Source organism: Python bivittatus, unplaced genomic scaffold (assembly GCF_059951505.1).
Source record: "Python bivittatus isolate LINGU-HERP-01145 unplaced genomic scaffold, Pbiv_v1 ctg000220_np1212, whole genome shotgun sequence".
NCBI classification, from domain to species: domain Eukaryota; kingdom Metazoa; phylum Chordata; class Lepidosauria; order Squamata; family Pythonidae; genus Python; species Python bivittatus.
In genome coordinates, this window is record NW_028277048.1 from 20503064 (window position 1) to 20520379 (window position 17316).

General features: G+C 40.7%; 1 protein-coding gene across 5 annotated transcripts in view; it reads right to left on the minus strand.

Annotated features, from left to right (window-relative positions):
- SLC11A2 (solute carrier family 11 member 2) overlaps positions 1 to 17316 on the minus strand; it is a 63374-nt gene that overhangs the window by 31766 nt on the left and 14292 nt on the right. For 4 of the 5 annotated variants that reach the window (XM_015888212.3, XM_025167083.2, XM_088138075.1 and 1 more), the window contains exons 3-7: positions 9623 to 9747; positions 7787 to 7912; positions 6081 to 6200; positions 2858 to 2964; positions 671 to 741 (exon numbers count right to left, since the gene is read on the minus strand). In XM_015888212.3, coding sequence (XP_015743698.1) covers positions 671 to 741; positions 2858 to 2964; positions 6081 to 6200; positions 7787 to 7912; positions 9623 to 9747 — 549 coding nt within the window. Of the gene's footprint in view, positions 1 to 670; positions 742 to 2857; positions 2965 to 6080; positions 6201 to 7786; positions 7913 to 9622; positions 9748 to 12205; positions 12339 to 17316 lie in introns of those variants that run through there. The other variant, XM_088138077.1, reaches the window with a different exon arrangement.

The window sequence follows — 17316 nt, forward strand, 5'->3', positions numbered from 1 at the left end:
CATGCAACGTCACAGCACACCTACAAAAGGGACAGCATTTGTGTCACAATGCTGCAATGCACACGTCATCATTTCCACCATCATCCCGCCTTGCCCACCCAGTTCCAGCCATTCTCTTCTTCCCCCATCACCTGCGTTGCTCCCACCAACAGGGCCTCTCAGGTCCTGGGAATGCTTCTGTCCTTGGAGGACTCCATCATCAATGATGCAGTTCTCAACAAGAGCCTGCTGTCCCTCATAACGGGAGAACTGCAGATTTAGCAGCTGTTCTACAAGGGCTCAGGGATAAGACAGAAAATTCTCCCACTGGAGCTGCCAGAGAGCTGCTAACACAGACAAGGCCTGAGGAGCTCTAAGGCGGCGGCACCGGAGGAAAGTGCAATGGGAGCAAATCCTAAGATCCTCCCACAGTACCTTTGGGGCGCGTATTTGTGTTTTTGCACAAAAGAGAGAGAGAGAGAAAGCCCACAAAACTGCCTGGCAAGTCGTTTTTGAAAGGGATCAAGTTAAAATCTTTCCAGAGTTATGCAAGTCCTGTTTAAAGCTCGCCTGAGTTCTCTGGAGCGTGGCAAACGGAGCCTTTGCCACACATCCAAGCGCCTTAACCTTATCGATAAAGAGATTATTTAAGAGACAAAAGAAATTGGCTTCAATAAGAAAAGCAGCTTACCATACTTGTCCAGGAAGAGAAACACAAAGGTATCAGCTATTGTTATGAGCACTCCTCCCCACAAAGGGACTCTGTGAGGAGACAAAACAGGTCACAAACGTCAGATGACTCTAAATAGGTCAGAGTCCGCCCAATCATTCCTTCCATTTAAGGCCGTCAGTTGAAGGATGCAGCCCAGGTTTATCTCTAAGTGATGTTGGGAGAGGTGGACAAATCACATTTAAGGGCCAGGGGAGACTCATAACCATCTAGAGAGCAGAAAGCTTCCTGAACCAGGAAACAGACCAGGCAGTTTGCTAGAAATTTATGGAGCAAAACGTTGCCCATTTCTAGCTATACGCACGCAGAAAAGTGACATATTTTGTGCAGTTTGGCTGCTACCCCTGGCTCCGTCATGTTGAAGTGTGAGTCCTCCAGTCACTTCAGAAGACCAAACGTGCTTTTACAATGAACAAGGAGACAAGCGGACTCCATTATTTGTTACACTATTTCAAAGGCAACCATATCTGCCTGTGCTGCAGCCATCATTTAAGAACCCCTAACTCTGAGACGGAATTTTGTTAAGGCTTATTCAGAAAGGAACTGAAGCAATGATAGCTAGGCTCACCATACAGCAGGAGCCCCGAGGTGTTGAGTCGATAGGCACACCTGGAAGTCGGTGAACGTTTTGCTTTTGCTAACTGCACAGAGGCACCTGGAAGGGCTCCCCATTCCAAAAAAGGCTGCTATGAGGAATACAACCAGTGGGAAAGTGCTGATTTCCCAGGATATCGCCTGACACCCACTCTAGTACCTCACTCCAGGCTGTTTTCTACTGTTCCTGCTTATCTTTGTCGCTTTCCTGGGCAATGGACACACCTCTAAACAAAGTACTGAGATGCGGCCACCCATTACTTCTACTTTTTAAGAAATCTTGGGGAGCTCATTCATGGAGCAGAGGAATTTGGAAATTAAGACACTGCTGGCACTTTGCAGCACACAGCTTCTCTTTTTTAAAAACTGAAAATGCATTACATTTTAAATACATCTAAAAAGTAACATGGGGTGGGGCCAAAAAGGTGTCTGGGCATCTTTAGGTGCCATTTGGTGATGCTTATATCAAAAGAGACCACTGATACTACATCAGGCTACATCTGATATTGCATGTGGCCCCCAAAAGCTTTAGTGACCTTCCTCACACCTTTTAGAATGGGGTCCTTGGCATGCACCCAAAGTCTATCTGTGGCCCTCAGCCTAGAGTAAGCTGTTCACACATGATCTACAATGAATGAAAGTCAAGCACCAGAGTTTCAAGCAGGAGTCTTTCCCAGCCTCATCAAGATGTGTCAAGAGTTGAACAGTGGAAATTGCATGTTCCCTTCACATTGGACTATGGCTTTCTCACCAACCCATTATACTAGAAAGTGGTATACACACACACTAATATACCAAGGATACTCTCCTGATCAGGCCAGAGGTCCTTCTAAACCAGGACTTGATACTATGGAATTACCAACCAAATTGAACTTGGAAGCTTGCAAGCAGGATATGAGAGCAATAACCCTCTCCTATTGTTTCTCCCTACTAGTAACTGGCATTTAAGACATATATGCTTCCTGTATTATGGAGTTAATAAAGCATAAAACAGCCCCTGATAGTCTAATTGTTCATGGACTGCATTAAAATTATCTCAACCCTTGGCCATTAATCCGATGGCAGTGAATTTCACAGCTTAACTGTGTTGGGTCAAAATGTCTTTGATTACTCCAAGTTACTCTGATTCAATGTTAGTGAATGGCTATATAAACACACTGAGGGAGAAAGAATTTTTCAGGGAAAGACACAAGAAAAGGATAAATATCTTCAAATAGTTGAAGTAAATAAAACGAAAGCTGAAGGAACTGGAGCTAGTTTTGCTTAAAAGTCATCTGCTCCACAATCAAAGCTCATTTTCAAATATGACCTACCTATAGAAGTGTAAAAAGTCTTGCCATTAAATGCCCCAGAACTAATATGTAAATTCTCATATGTGTCCAGTTAACAAGGGCTCTTTCAATGATGGAATACATTGACTAGGGAAAGGAATTCCTAGATATGATTTGATAGGGAATTCTCTTGCTAGACTGTATCTTTGTGTTGTTTCAACTGATGACTAGCAGGACAATGCTTAAACCACAAGACACTCAGAGAATTAAACAGCTAACTTACCTCCCAACAGACAAGAGGTTAATGGCAATTGCTGAGCCAATGACTTCCTGCATATCGGATCCGATGATAGCCAGCTCCACCATCAGCCACAAGATAAGTCGGGGAACCTAGGCAAAAACTCAGAATGTAATGCTTAAAAGTGACATCTTCTCCACCACACCCCTGGGAGTAGCCAAGCTGTGGCTACCGGCTCCCTTCCAAAAGCTCTTTGCAACGGATCAGTTCATATCTCTGCAAACAGCAATCTGCCCCCTCCCTGATAGTCCACTGGGTGGGAAGTCAAGAAAAGGGATAGGAGAGAGAGAGAGAGAGAGAGAGAGAAAAGGAGAAGCAGAAAAAGAGAGGGTAAGAACATGGTGGGGCTCATTAAGTCTGCCTACTGCCTGAATAATTAAATTGTGCATGAAAGGAAGCCACATTTGCCCTGAATTTCTTGGCAGTTTGGAGTAGAAACCTTTTGTCCATCCTGGAGTTCCCTTCTACACAGAAGGGAGGCAATCCAAAGCCAACACAAAGTGACACGCTCTTCTTTCCAGCATACAGGAGCAGTGATGTATACTCACTTACGTGGAGTAGAACACTTTGGGAAATATACTTGCCCATGTTATTCAAACCTTAGTGTTAATATTCTAGTCCAATTCTAGCTAATAATCTCCACAATGAATCATGCACCCACAGCTTACAGAAGCCACCCAAAAAATCCTTCTTCCTCCCCCGTGCATTGAGCAATGAGAAAGAATCATCGTAGTCTAATTTTAGAAAGCAAACTCTCCTAGCACAGGGAGGATTCAAGTGTCTCCTGACCAGCAACCGCCTACATGGGTGGCTGTGCCAGGAATTTGGCAAGTCAGAAACTAACAGATAACCCAAAAGTTTATAAAGTCACTTCTAAACCAACAGACAGCTACGCAGCAGATGCAGGACCCATACAAGACACAGGTTTACAGGCCAAGAGTTTGCTAGCAGGTGCCGTGGTTCAAAATGTTTCTCAAAGACTTTTCTGCTCTGGAAAGCAGCGAACATTGAGAAGACTGCAAAAGAAGATCCCGGATTTTGCTGAATTTTTGCTAAGTCTTTTCAAACCTCGCCTGGTGTTAGTTTGCTGTGGCACTCTGAAGAGAGAAGCCTAAGAAGCCCCAGGCTCCCAAGTGCCACCCCTGCAGCTCCCTTCTCGTGCCGAAGTATCGGTCCTCCCAGAAACTGACTCCTCCCACGGAGTCCCAAAGTTTCCAATGGGACCTTCATAATAACAAGAGGGAGCTGCGTTGGAGCAGTTTCCACACCACCTTCATCCCAGTAAACTGCAGAATGCACCATTACCCTTAGGGAAAGATAGTTGTTACAATAAGAATGTAACCTAGATATTACCAGAATTAAAACATTCTACCTACTGAGAATATTCTAACATAACTCCAGAGACAGGGAAGGCAATCAGTAGATTTTATTAGTTGGTTTGTTAAGATTTCTATGCTGCCTTTCCTTCAGATGTGCCAGAATCCAGGAAGTGTTTACTTTTCCAAATCATCTATGAACATGCATATGTGCACACAGACCACCCAAAGAGAAGTATGACGGAGCAACCAAAAGATAATTAACACTGAAGGGAGGGGGGGGAACCCTGTGTTTTGTAGGAGAGTTCTGCATCTCTAAGCAACTGTCTTGCCAAAACAGGCCCAAAAGGAATTTCATACTGAACAAGATATTCTGTAAGCTTGTGTACATCCACATTTTTAGGAGACTCATTTATCAGTAGTTGAAATAATTATGGGAACAACATTAAACACATACTGCAGAAGCATTACTTGAACAGAGAAGACAGAAAGGGGCATTTGCAAGCTAATTTGGAAACCAAAGGTTCTGACCCATTAATCCAAATGCATGCTTTTACTCAGTGATGAGATTTTCAGAAGACATCCACTGATTGTATTATTGATCTATTATTAAACAGTCATTTCCTGACTCTGAATAAGAGCCACGCGGGAGAGTCCCCACATGAAGAAAAAACACTTCCTGAGGATATGTGCAATGAATGTCTGTATTCAAATCCAGCAAGCCCAGATCCTCCTCCTCTCAGAACCAGAGCTTTCTGGACCACATAAACACCATATTCACCCATGCAAAATATGAGTTTCTTCCTCCAATTAATTTCCACTGAAGTGGGAAAATCATCTTGTATTTGTGGAATAGAGGCAGACCCCATTGTTGAAAGGGAGGAGCCACCACATCAACCTCACTGAGAGAGAAGACTGCAGAAAAAACGTGGGGAATCCATGGTTGGGAACCGTCTCTATTCGTGGACCCCAAGCTCTTTTGCAAAGACATCTCTCATCTGCCTCACGGTCTATCCCTGGGGGCAAGCATCCTCTCTTTTCTTTGTTCCCTACTCAGTTTTCTCTTCCCTTCATTTCCTCTGGGTTCTTCTCTTTCCTTCTCTTCTGATTACAGTGACCTTTCCCCTTTACCCCACCTTCATCCTGGCCTTCTCCTTAAAGGGAGATGGGGGAGTATGCGTTTGTGTTGTGAGAGAGAATGAGGCAATTTCTGTAACCTTTGTTCTCTGGAATAATCCCCCTATCTCATTCTTTTTTATCTTGTTTGCTTGCCCAGCTGTTTTTATACCCAAGACCTCAGACTCAGATTTCAGAGCCTTGAGAACTATCCACACCTCTAGCACCTTTCTCTGGACTTCTCTTCCTTCCTGGTTCCAGTCTTCTTAGTTTTTGCAATCTTGTCTCTCTGTCCATCTATTGTCTGATCCTGCAGAGACCATATCTGCACATCATGTTTTCCTAGACCTATGGCTAAAAGACAGGCATGATTGCTATCAACTGTTGCTCCTGCCCATGCGTGTTTGCCACTGTCAAGCTCTCATTTAGCACAGTTTGGCAAACACACATACACATTTGATTATGGATCTGTCCACCTAATGGAAATCTGAAGCATGGTGAGAGGTTAGTTTGGTAATGACTTCTTCTGGTATGATAAAGTCAGAGTCAGCATTCACATCATGCTAAGCTGAGCTAAACAAACCATGGATAGGCCATTAGTAGTGCCCATTTGAGTGAAGAACCAGTGGTTGCAAGTCAATGTGTTCAACACTTAACAAAATGCTTAGATACTCATGACAGGCAAACTGGCTCTGGAAGCCCCAATCCTATAAAAAGCAAGTCCCTCTGCTCCCTGGCATGTCCATGCAGACAAGATGCACAGCCAATTTACCCACCTTGGGGTATTGTCGATTGCATACTTCTGCCAGATGAAGTCCTGTTACCACACCCAGCCTTGCTGCCAGACGCTGTAACAGCAAACCAATGACAGTAGCCAACAAGAGAACCCAGAGCAGCTGAAAGATATAAACATACATTAAAAGTGAAAAGCAGCCAAGGTGCCAGGATTCTGGAAGATGGACAACAAATCCAGGATTCTGCTAACCAAAAGATACCTGCATTTCTGGAGATACTTATCCAAGCCCTAAACTATAGCCCTCTCACAATCAAAACCTGGCCCTAGAGAATTCCACTTTTCACTGGACATATTTGGGGTTTTGTTCTGGAGTGTTTACTGCTGAAGCAGGACATTCCAAATAGGTCTTTGCTACATAAACATCCGTTTATGCAGAATTCTGGAAGTCTGAAACGTCTCAGAGAGATTCCTCTGCCTACTTTCTCAAAAGAACTACAAATCCTATGCTTTCTGGAGCATGACTGTAGAGTTGATTGAAGCTTGCAGCAAAGACAGATATTGGCATGGGGCCAAGTCATCTGAGGGACCACCTCTCCCCAATTACATCAGCCTGTCCCATTAGATCCAGCAGAAAGGGTTCCATCTGCGAGAGACCTACATTTGATGGACTTTCTCTGCTATGGCACCCACCTTATGGAACATTCTTCCCTCCAAAGTTAGGTTATCTCCATCCCTGTTAATATTTAGGAAGTCCCTCAAGACCTGGTTATGTCACCAGGTTTGGCAGCCCCAGGAAACAGGAGACATTTTAAGGTGGCTCCGCTATTGTGAGTGATATGTGGTTGCTATACCTCTCTCTCTGTGGTTTGTATATTTTAATTTTGTAGTGATTTTTAATTTTTTAATAATGTTTGTCTTTATGACTGCTTTTATAATGATTGTTTTTATATTGTTTTATTTGATTGTTGTACACCACCCAGAGTCACTTCTGGTGAGATGGGCGGCTATATAAATTTGATAAATAAATAAATTAATTAAAAACTAGATTTTAATCTAGTAACTTTTTTTAAACGTGGGAAATTACACACGTTGCTTCCAGTAATCTAACCAACCAAGCATGAGGCTAATTCACTGGGAAAGCTAAGGGTCAAATAGTAAAGAGAGTCACAGCTTTTTAAAATTCTATTTTGTTTCCATATTCTGAAATACTAACATTTAAAAACCAGTGTTTTAACATTTCAGATTCTTCCTGAGGTGGTATCTTGTCAGCAGTACCTTTCCACTTAGCTTTACTCTAGCAAAACTTGAGGTTCCTGTGCTAATTTAGAAATTACGTGACAGATTTGTAGGACTAATTGAAATTCTATCCCCTCTGCCCCAATTCTAATGGTATGCCTCTACATGGTAAGAGGTAACCCTTGATGAACCGAAAAGATAGTACGCTCTGTTGAATCAACATGGCTCATGGCAATTAATCTTCGATGTGAATCAGTTCAATGTGACTCAGATGCAAGAACACAGGCCAGGAAGATTCTCCTCTGTTGTACATTACTGTTATTCCCCAACACTGCAAAGTCCCATTTTCAAACATTTTCAGTGTACAAACTCAGGACAGCATTTGTCACAGAAAGGTGTCTAGAAAAATCCTTGTTTTGATGAGTGCCCTAGGACTGCTAAGGCATTCTTCAGATCAAATTCTACAGCAGCTTTCAAGGTGAAAAGCTTCAGCTAAGGTTAACTACTTACCTTAAACCCTGCAACAGCCCCAGATTGCAGATCTGATTCGATGTTACCTGGATCCAGATAGGCAATGCTCATCAGAAAACCTGGTCCGGTGAAGGCCCACAGTTTCCGAAAACTGAACCATGAGTGCTTTACAAACAGAAATGGAGAAGGGGGGGGGGAAGAGATGTTAAGTGTTTTCACACAAGGGAATACACACATTCACACAGAAAGCTCCTATGCTGTTAGTTATTTGCTACTATTTAAATCCAAGAAAATTGTTAATTCAAAAAGGCAAAGCCCCATATCTTACTCACTCCAAATAGGGCATGGTGCTATGAGACGAGTTTACTTCCATAAGAAATTACACTCGGTCTTGCAAAGTCTGTTCTAGGAAACCCCTATATTTTTCTTAAACCTTGATGTGGAAGATTCAGTTAGCACCTTTAGACAATTAAGAGTACTTTGCAACAGATCAATTTTCAATTCTTTAACAATTGAATTGTTGAACAAATGTTTACATTACTTCTTCACCACCATCCCAAATTATACTGCTCAAATTAAGAAAGCCTGAGATATTGAAAAAGATGAATTTGTGCTTGCAAAGACTATGGGCCCTATTCAATACTCAGAACAAATATATAATGCTAGAGCAGTGTTTCTCAACTTCAGCAACTTTAAGATGGGTGGACTTCAACTCCCAGAATTCCCCAGCCAGCAGGGAGTTGAAGTCCACCCATCTTAAAGTTGCTGAGGTTGAGAAACACTGTGCTAGAGAGTAAAAAACTTCATCCTTGGCTTAAATATCTCCTTATTACAATTCTTATTTTGAATTCCAAAGTGAAAGCCTTTATAACAGAAGGTCCTTATAGTCAGGCCAATCCGTAGGTGACGCAATCTTTTCAACAACCAAAATGAACAAAAATGAATACTGGTGCAGCCACTCATTTCAGAAATTAAAGACAGTAGCTGTTGTCTTCACAGAGGATTACTGTTTCCTCTGTGTACTCATTCAACCATTACTCTGGCTAGAAAAAGTACTTGCTCAGTCCATCACCTCCCATCCTTGAGGAGTATTAGGAAGAAGCAGCAAACAGCTTGTTCTCATTGGAACAACCTTCGAATTGCGTTAGAGATCAAACATATTCCATGCTATAACTTTTTGTTGTTGTTGCATGTTTTTCACTTTTATGTTAAAGCACTTTTATGTATTTTTTTGGCCTTTTTTTGTAATTAAAAATAAAAAATAAAAAAATTAATTGGGAAAAAAACCCCATATTCCATGCTAGGAAGGGTGCAGCAAAGAAGAGCGCAGATTTTTAAACACTAAAGGCATCTTTTGGTCTTTAACTGAAACATTTTGTAGAGCAGCTTTTCCCTCTCTGGATACTTCCACATGTTTTAGAATTTTAGAATTCTCACCAGCTTCAACTGACGGAGCCAGAGGTTAGGGCTGATGGAAATTACAGTTAAAAGCGCTTAGAGGGACACTGACTGAGCACAATACTTAGAGTTAAGGCTCATTCTCCACCAATCCCTGAGTTTCCGCATCAGTTACTGATTTAAAATTAGAAGAAAGCAACTGCAGAGCAGTGACTCATGCAGACACACAGCAGGCAATCAAGAGACCAAGTTAATTCTCTTGTAACTTCAGAAAGATCTAAATGTTCCACTGGTATATTTTGGAGATTTATATTGAACCTGAGCACCAGTTGAGCACATCTTGAGCAAATTTTACTGTGCCTGGTAACTCTCCTTCACACTACCCCCCATCTGTGACATAATGGTGCGCCCCAATAGAACACCAGGGAAATTATCATTAATAGTGATCCCACCATCATTCTTAGTAATCATACTAACCTTTTCATCTTCTGGTATAGGTACTTTCTGATCAAAATAGGTGGTAAATTGATCTGCAGAGTCCATAAGCTGTGGCGTCACTGGGTTGCTATAAATGGTGTTAACGCCATCCCCAGAGGTATCCTCTGCAAGCCAACAACAGAATGGAGCGATAAGGAAAAGTGGAGAAGTAGGAAGAGTAGAAGAGTAGCAAAACAGATGCGCAGGCAAGTGCATCATGTTGTGTCTCATCCACTGGAAAAAAAAACCTGATGCCATTTGAAAATGTTATCCATTATACCAATACATTTGCAGGATGCCAGGTAGGAATAAGATGATCTAACCTGTAGCTCAACAATGAACTTAAATTAACAATCGTAAAACTAGCCATCCTTTGCATACAGTAACTGATATATATATGCACCAAGACGTTGTCATTTATACAAAGGTATTAAATCCTTAATTGCTTCACACATATTTATGTTGTTTGCTAAAACAGACAAAAACTGAAATTTGATTCAAAGACACACATGCAGACTTAAATCATGTTAGACAAGAATGTATGCATATACAAAGTATGGATGCTCTTCCCAGAATACCGACGAAACACAGACAGCTTGATGACTCTTCCAATCCCCAGATGTAGCTCTCTGAAGACATGGCTTCACTGTCTAAGACCCTGCACTCCAGACTTATGGGAGTGTTAGAACTGACAAAGAGCTTCTAGCTTTAACAGAAAGTGAACTCTAGATCTGGGTGACTTTCGGCAGTGGCTACAGAGTTGTCTTGGGATGAAGACACCTACCATTCTTTGGGACATTTCCTATACTCATACAGATATACAGATGCAAGCTAAAACTCCTGCCAAGCCTAATGTCCGAAAGCTGCTCTTTGAATGCATCTGTAATCATGTTCATTTGATTACAACTACAGTTAGACTGATTCTGGCTCTTCCCTTGCAAGCTGTAGCTTTCTGGGGTAAGAATGTTTCTTTTTTTCCAATCTATGTGGTACGGGAAATAATTTGCTCTCCTTTCTGCTTAACTATCACATAACCGAGGCCATCACCTCCCTTTCCTTATCCGTTTGTTTCAGAAATTATATTTTTGATTGAACATCTACAGGGTGGGGATCTGGGCATTATTAAGATCCTCACCCTGTAGACATGCAATCAAACTTTGTTAAAGTTTTATCTACAGTACTTTATTTACGTCTGCTTAAAGCAGTTATTTTAATATGCTTAATTGTAACTCTATAGTTGCCACCTCTTCTTCCCCTAAACCTAAAATATTTTCTTCATCTGAAGTTCTTGTGTGCTTTGTTCATTGATGAAAGAGATTCTGATCTGCTTGATTTCCTACTGACAACTCCCTGGCTACACACTTCTGGAACGAAGATGCTGGACTGGGCTGATCTTCAGTTCTATTCATCAGGGCTGTTTTGAAACACAAACATTCACCTTGTTAATGAGTCCTGTAGCTTTATTTCCCCCTAAACCTAGATAAACATGGACATCCTACTGAATCCATGTCTTGATTTGTTTTGGAAAAGTGTTGGGAATAGATTATATCTCTTCCATCACCCCAGCAAGAAATACATCGAAGGGTTATGGGGACACAAAGCTCCACAAAAGGCATTCACAATACTTTTCCTCAAAATAGCACTCCATAGCCCAGCCACAAGGAAAAGGTATGTCTGCAAAGAGTTTCACATCACAGCCTGTAACTTTAAACTACCACCTCCCCTCCTGGAGAGCAGGCTCCAGTTGTACTCACTCTTGTATTCAAGCTTGTATTCTCCATGTGGCATTATGGCTCAGCTCTGCTTCCAGAGATCAAAAAAGCAGGCTGACACCTGCCTCCTTGGGACGTACAGAAGGGACTAATTTATAGCTACAAACAGAAGCAGTAAACAGAGAGAGACAGGAACACTGTTCTATTGAGACAATGAACTTGGTTTCTCCTCCTACTTCTCCATTCTCTCCGCCTTCCAAGGAGGAGATGCCATTCAGTTTACATGATAGCTTTAAAGCAACAGCCACCCCGTCTCTTGAAAACCACTCCCAGAAGAGCCAACCTCACCTGGCTCGGCTAGTTAAACAAAGCTGAAAAAGTCTAAGGAACAGTATGTAGGACACAGCAACAACCTGTTGCACTGTAAATAACAGGCAACCTGATCAAAGAGGTAAGCTCCGACAAGACTTTGGCAGACTGCAGTGTAATGGAATGTCCTCTCCTAAGCAGGTACGTTAACTGCAGGTCAGCAAGGAAAATAGTCCGTTCTACCAGGAAATAATAGAATGGTTTCTATTCATAACCTACTGGCAGCTTATTGGGGAGGAAGATAATTAGCAATCTTATGCAGAACTGCAGCGTGGGAGCAGGAAATTTCAACTGGGGGATTTAAATGAAGGGAATTTCCCAGCCTTAAGCTTCACGCTGCAATAGGTGAATGCTCAACCAAAGATTCAGCCGCAAGTGGTGCCCTACTGCCACAGTAGGTAGCATTACAAACAGCTCAGGCAACAGTATATGAGTTTTTTTGGATCTCTTCCATTTTTCTAGTGAAGCCAAAACAATGACCTCCGAACACCCCCAGCTTTACCTCTAGAGTCCATCAGAACCTCCTTTTTATAAAACATGCCACTTCTTTGCACCCATCCATTTCCTCTTGAAAATACTGGGGTGACCTGAAATTGTACAAGCTCTTGTTCAAATCAGAGAAAGGAACAGAGTTCAGAGCTGCGCAGGATCACATCAAAGGCCTCCCTCCTCCAGCATTCTGATCCCACAGTGTGTCCACAGGCTCTCGCTGCTGTCATCAGAATGATAAAAGCAGCGTTGTGGTATCATGATGCAAGCTCTGCCCTTCTGGGCATGAAATGTTGCAATGCACATAGGAAAGGGGCGGGCCATGCACTGCAACACCACACTGCTGCTTCTTTCAGTCTAACTCCCTTGTCCCCCACTCTCCAACTCTGCCGGGCCTTTGGGAAGCCCCCAAAGAGGTAAGACAGCAATTGTACCATCATACTAATGCTTCCTTGTAGAGGCATGCTGGATTACCAGAAGAAAGAGTCATCACGATTAGTAGCCACTGACAGCATTATCGGCCATGAATCAAAATGCTTTTTAAAGCCATCCAAACACACAGCATCATTACAGGCCAGAGGAGCAAAATCCATATTTTAACTATGCACTGTGTGAATTATTTTGGATAAAAACATAGTTGCTTATCAGAAAAAATAAAGGTATGGATATTCTGAATGAAAAATTATGCAAAATATAATTTTGATTCTTATGGCATTTGGCTCTGCCCTCTTTCTTAATGGCACCATTCTGCACATCTATAGCTGAATGAGGAGCAGCAGATATTTAACAAATGAAACGTTTCCCAGAACAACATTCTTTTGGGTGAGGTAACTCAATGGCTGGAGAAATATGGGTAATATAAGGGTTGTGTAACAGTATGTGAAACACCTCTAGAGGGCATCCACAGAAACGGACAATAAAATATTTGTATTAAAAAAATCATAAATTCTGATTTAAGAGCTCAGGGATGGGACTGCCAACATCTCAAGAGATTTGGTGTTCCTGAAATATTTTTTTTACTATTAGCTACTGAGTTACTGTAAACAAAATACTCAGTATTGAGCGATGACTGAAGCAAAAACCCTACGGCTATTTGGTCACCCGTGATATAATTTCTTCTAACTTTATTTTGAGGATAAATAAATGTATTTTAAAATCTCACTGCCATCACCCCATAATCAATAAATGTAATATAGTATCTTAGCCATATTGGGGATATTTTTGTATTCCATTGATTATGAACTCTAACAATAACACTGTGTGAACAAATAGTACAGAATAGAAGCTGTTTCTATTTAGACCTAGATCAACAAAATTCAATGCTTATTACATGGTATTATTTCTCTTTTCATCTGTACTGATTGTTCCCTTTTCCGCTCCATTCCTTTGCTTCTATGACTAACTATCAGCTGCCTCTCTCCTCACATGTTTCTCTCCCCTTCTAATTTTCTGCCCCAATTTCCTTACAGGGAAGTCTCCAGTTGACTTTTTATATGCATTCTATCAAAGCAGTAATCTACTGTTTGATCTCAGCACTCTCCCACTTGGCTTTCTTTTCCATCAAGAAAGTTGTGACTGCACAATCAGAATTTTCACAGAACCTGGATTCCATCAGCTTAGAGGGGAAGCAAAGCAGCTAAAGGGAATTAAAACCAAGGAATTATCCCTGCTGTGGCCCTCTGAAGTTTCAACTAAATCTACTTTAGAAATACCTATATTTTATCTGCAACTAGAAATTTGAAAGTCTGATAGGTAAGAGGAGATCTATTTAAAAGTATTTTGGGATTCAGACAAATATATTCTCAATAATTATTTCATAATTCACAAACTTCTTGAAACACACCAAAAAAGGCAGAATAACTAAAACTCTGGAGGATAAGAATGGCCAATCATCAAGCCATCTTATATTTATCTCACAAAGAGACCTGGTGCATGTGAGTACAAATGAATGAGTTTAGACTATAAAATGTTTCGAATAACAAAAGACAAAAAGAATAGATTGAAAGAATGATATGGCCAAGTTAATAGGCAAGATTGGAATTATACAAACACACACACATACACACATATAATTTATATGTGTATATTCAATATTATGTGCGTGTGTGTGTGTATATATATACACACACATACACTATGTGTCTGTGTATGTATTTGTGTTACTTTATGATAATCTCTAGAAGTGATTAATCAAATATATGCTAATCAGACATGCACATACAAAAATATCTAGAAAAATATCTTCATGTCAAAATCCAAAAACACATTTTAAAACCCATTTCAACAAAATTCATCTAAAAAGTACTATGCCAGTTTTATAATTGGGTCACCATGAAAAAAAAGAGAAGATCTTTATAATTGACTACATTAGCTATCTATTTGGCAAAACACCATTATATGTTGCCTCCAAAGCCAGTTAATGCTCTGCTTTATATATATCGCATATATTAGTGGAAATAATCAACAGGTTCAAATGGCAAAGATATTTCAACAATTCTAGCTGTACAGAGGTTCCAATTCTTTATTGGAATTTTACAATATTGTCTGTCTAATTATTTGAACCTAGAGAACCATTAGTGATGCTGCGTTCCATTCAAATGGCTTTTTTACTTTACTGCATTTGGATTTCTCACTGGAAACTTATGAAAGGAGAACTTATGAAAGGTCCTCATTATTTTACCAAATATAGGCCTCCTTTAAGGAAGTTCACCAATTATAGATAAATAAGCCTAGGGACGTCAAGGAAGATATTATCCATTTTCAATCAAGGAAATAATCAAAGGACTCTAATTGTTTAATTTAAATTAAACAGCAAAAGAGTCAGCTCTCTGCGCAGCTGTATGCAAGCCATGAGACCTGGATTATGCAGAAAGTACAGCAGAGGGATCTGTTCCTCCAGACAGTGTTAAAAATATGTAGAAGACTGACTCCAAACACTCTTTATCTAGAAATAGTCTATGTAAAGGGGAAATTCACACAGCCCTGTTCACATTAAGATAACCAGATGAAGGCTGAATATCACCTTAACGCAGCCTGGAGTTCTACGAATCCAAAAACATTTTGTTACATGAAGTCCCCTTGCAATGGAACAATCGAGAGAGGAAAAATGCATTATAATACAGTGGTACCTCTACTTACGAAATTTTTGAGATACGACCAGCTCCGGCCCCAAAAATTTACCTCGATGTGCGAACTCCACCTCGAGGTACGGCCATTTTTCCACCCTGACACGTGGTCCATGGCCATTTTTCCGTCCTGACCCGTGGTCTGCAGCCATTTTTCCGCCCCTGACACGTGGTCCATGGGCGTTTTTCTGCCCCACCGCGCGGTGCGCAGGCGTTTTGCCGCCCCGCTGCGCGGCGCGTGGGCGCTTTTCTGCCCCTGACGCGTGGTCCACGGACGCCAGAACGGATTAACGGTAATTATATTGAACCTTATGGGAAAATTTGCTTTGGGGTGTGACCAAATTCGGAGGGCGGAACGGATTAACCGTATTTACATTGAACCTTATGGGAAAATTTACCTCGACTTGCAACCAACTCGACTTGCGATCTGAGTCACAGAACGGATTAAGTTCATAAGTAGAGGTACCACTGTACTACATTCCGCAAAAAATTAAAGTTAACATATTCCTGATTAAGTTAATGCATATCAATGAGGTACCATGATCTTGATGCCCTTTGAGCAATTAATCCATCAGGCTCAAAGTGAAAAAAAAAATTACATCTGTAATACATACATGGACATGGACAATTCTTTCTTTTCCCTTAAAATCATTATCGGAAGCCAGCTTGAAAAGGACGATTTGATTTTGCCTAGAATACACTCTGGACACTTTCTATGAAAATAATTATCCTCAGCAATAGAGAAAGTTGCCCAGATAGTGGTACACAGGTAGCACTTTATATCTCTTAAAGTCTTGTTTGATTTGAGCTTGGCTTCTGGTGACTTCATGCACACATCCATGTGATTTTCTTGATCACAGTTTGGAAGTGTTTTGCCACTGCCTTCTCTCAAGAACTTTCTTCAACCTTTCAGTATTCTCTACAACCTTGATGTTTCCTGATAGCTTCCCATTAAAGTATTATCCAGGTTGAGTAGATGTTCCCACCTAGCTGGGCATATATTCTATAGACTTAAAATTAAAAGACTTCCCCATATGGTTGGAGGGGCTACAAAATAACATGTCATGGATTTATATGTGATTTAACTTGCTCATGTATATTTAACAGAATGAAATTCAGTGTTATATTCACACTCTTTTAATATACTTAATAAAGTAATACAAGTCCCCTACAATAGGGACTGAAGTTGCAAAAAAATAAAAAACTGCTTAGGAATCTCAAAAAAGGGATGAACATGGTGTGCAAGTTGGCTCTGTTAGAAAAACTAACTTTAAAAGTGGGACAGCAGACCATAATTTCTAATAGTACAATTCTCTTTTGTAGCATTCGTTCATTGCCTTTCAAAAGTGATATGCCCACTGATTAAACAATTGCTTCTGGAGGAGCATACACTAAACATTAGACTACATACTAAGAGTAGGTAGATATAACAGCAGATACAGATATTTTTCAATGTAATAAACAGATAATTTTAAAAGGCACTTATTTTATTCTTTGTTAGAGAATTGGTTAGAAAGCCCACAGCCAAGTGGCAGAGCATTTGTTTTGCATGTATACGTGTCCAGTTCAATGCTAGACATTTCCAGGCAGTCTGAAAAAGAATCCCATTTGAAATGCTAGTGGGCAGCTTTCAGCTTGAGTAGATAATACTAAATTAGAGTTACTAATAGGCCCAAAGAAGACAATTTCCTATGCTGTTATGAAGGTGGTCTGTTTAGATTTCTCCTCGGTATCTCAGATCAAAAGGTACTAAGGAAGAACCGAAAAATACCAAGTGACCACACACAGCTTCCAAAAGTGGTTCAGTAAAATGTTCCGTTTACTAAAGTGTTTTATTTTCTTAGTAAATTGGGACAAGAGACCTTCAAAAATGGCTTAGATATCATCACTTGGGCCCTTTAAATCCAAACACATGTAAAAATGTTAAAACACATGTAAAATGTAGAAACACATGTAAAAATGTTCGCTACAATGGATCAGGAGCTGCTGATAACTTGAT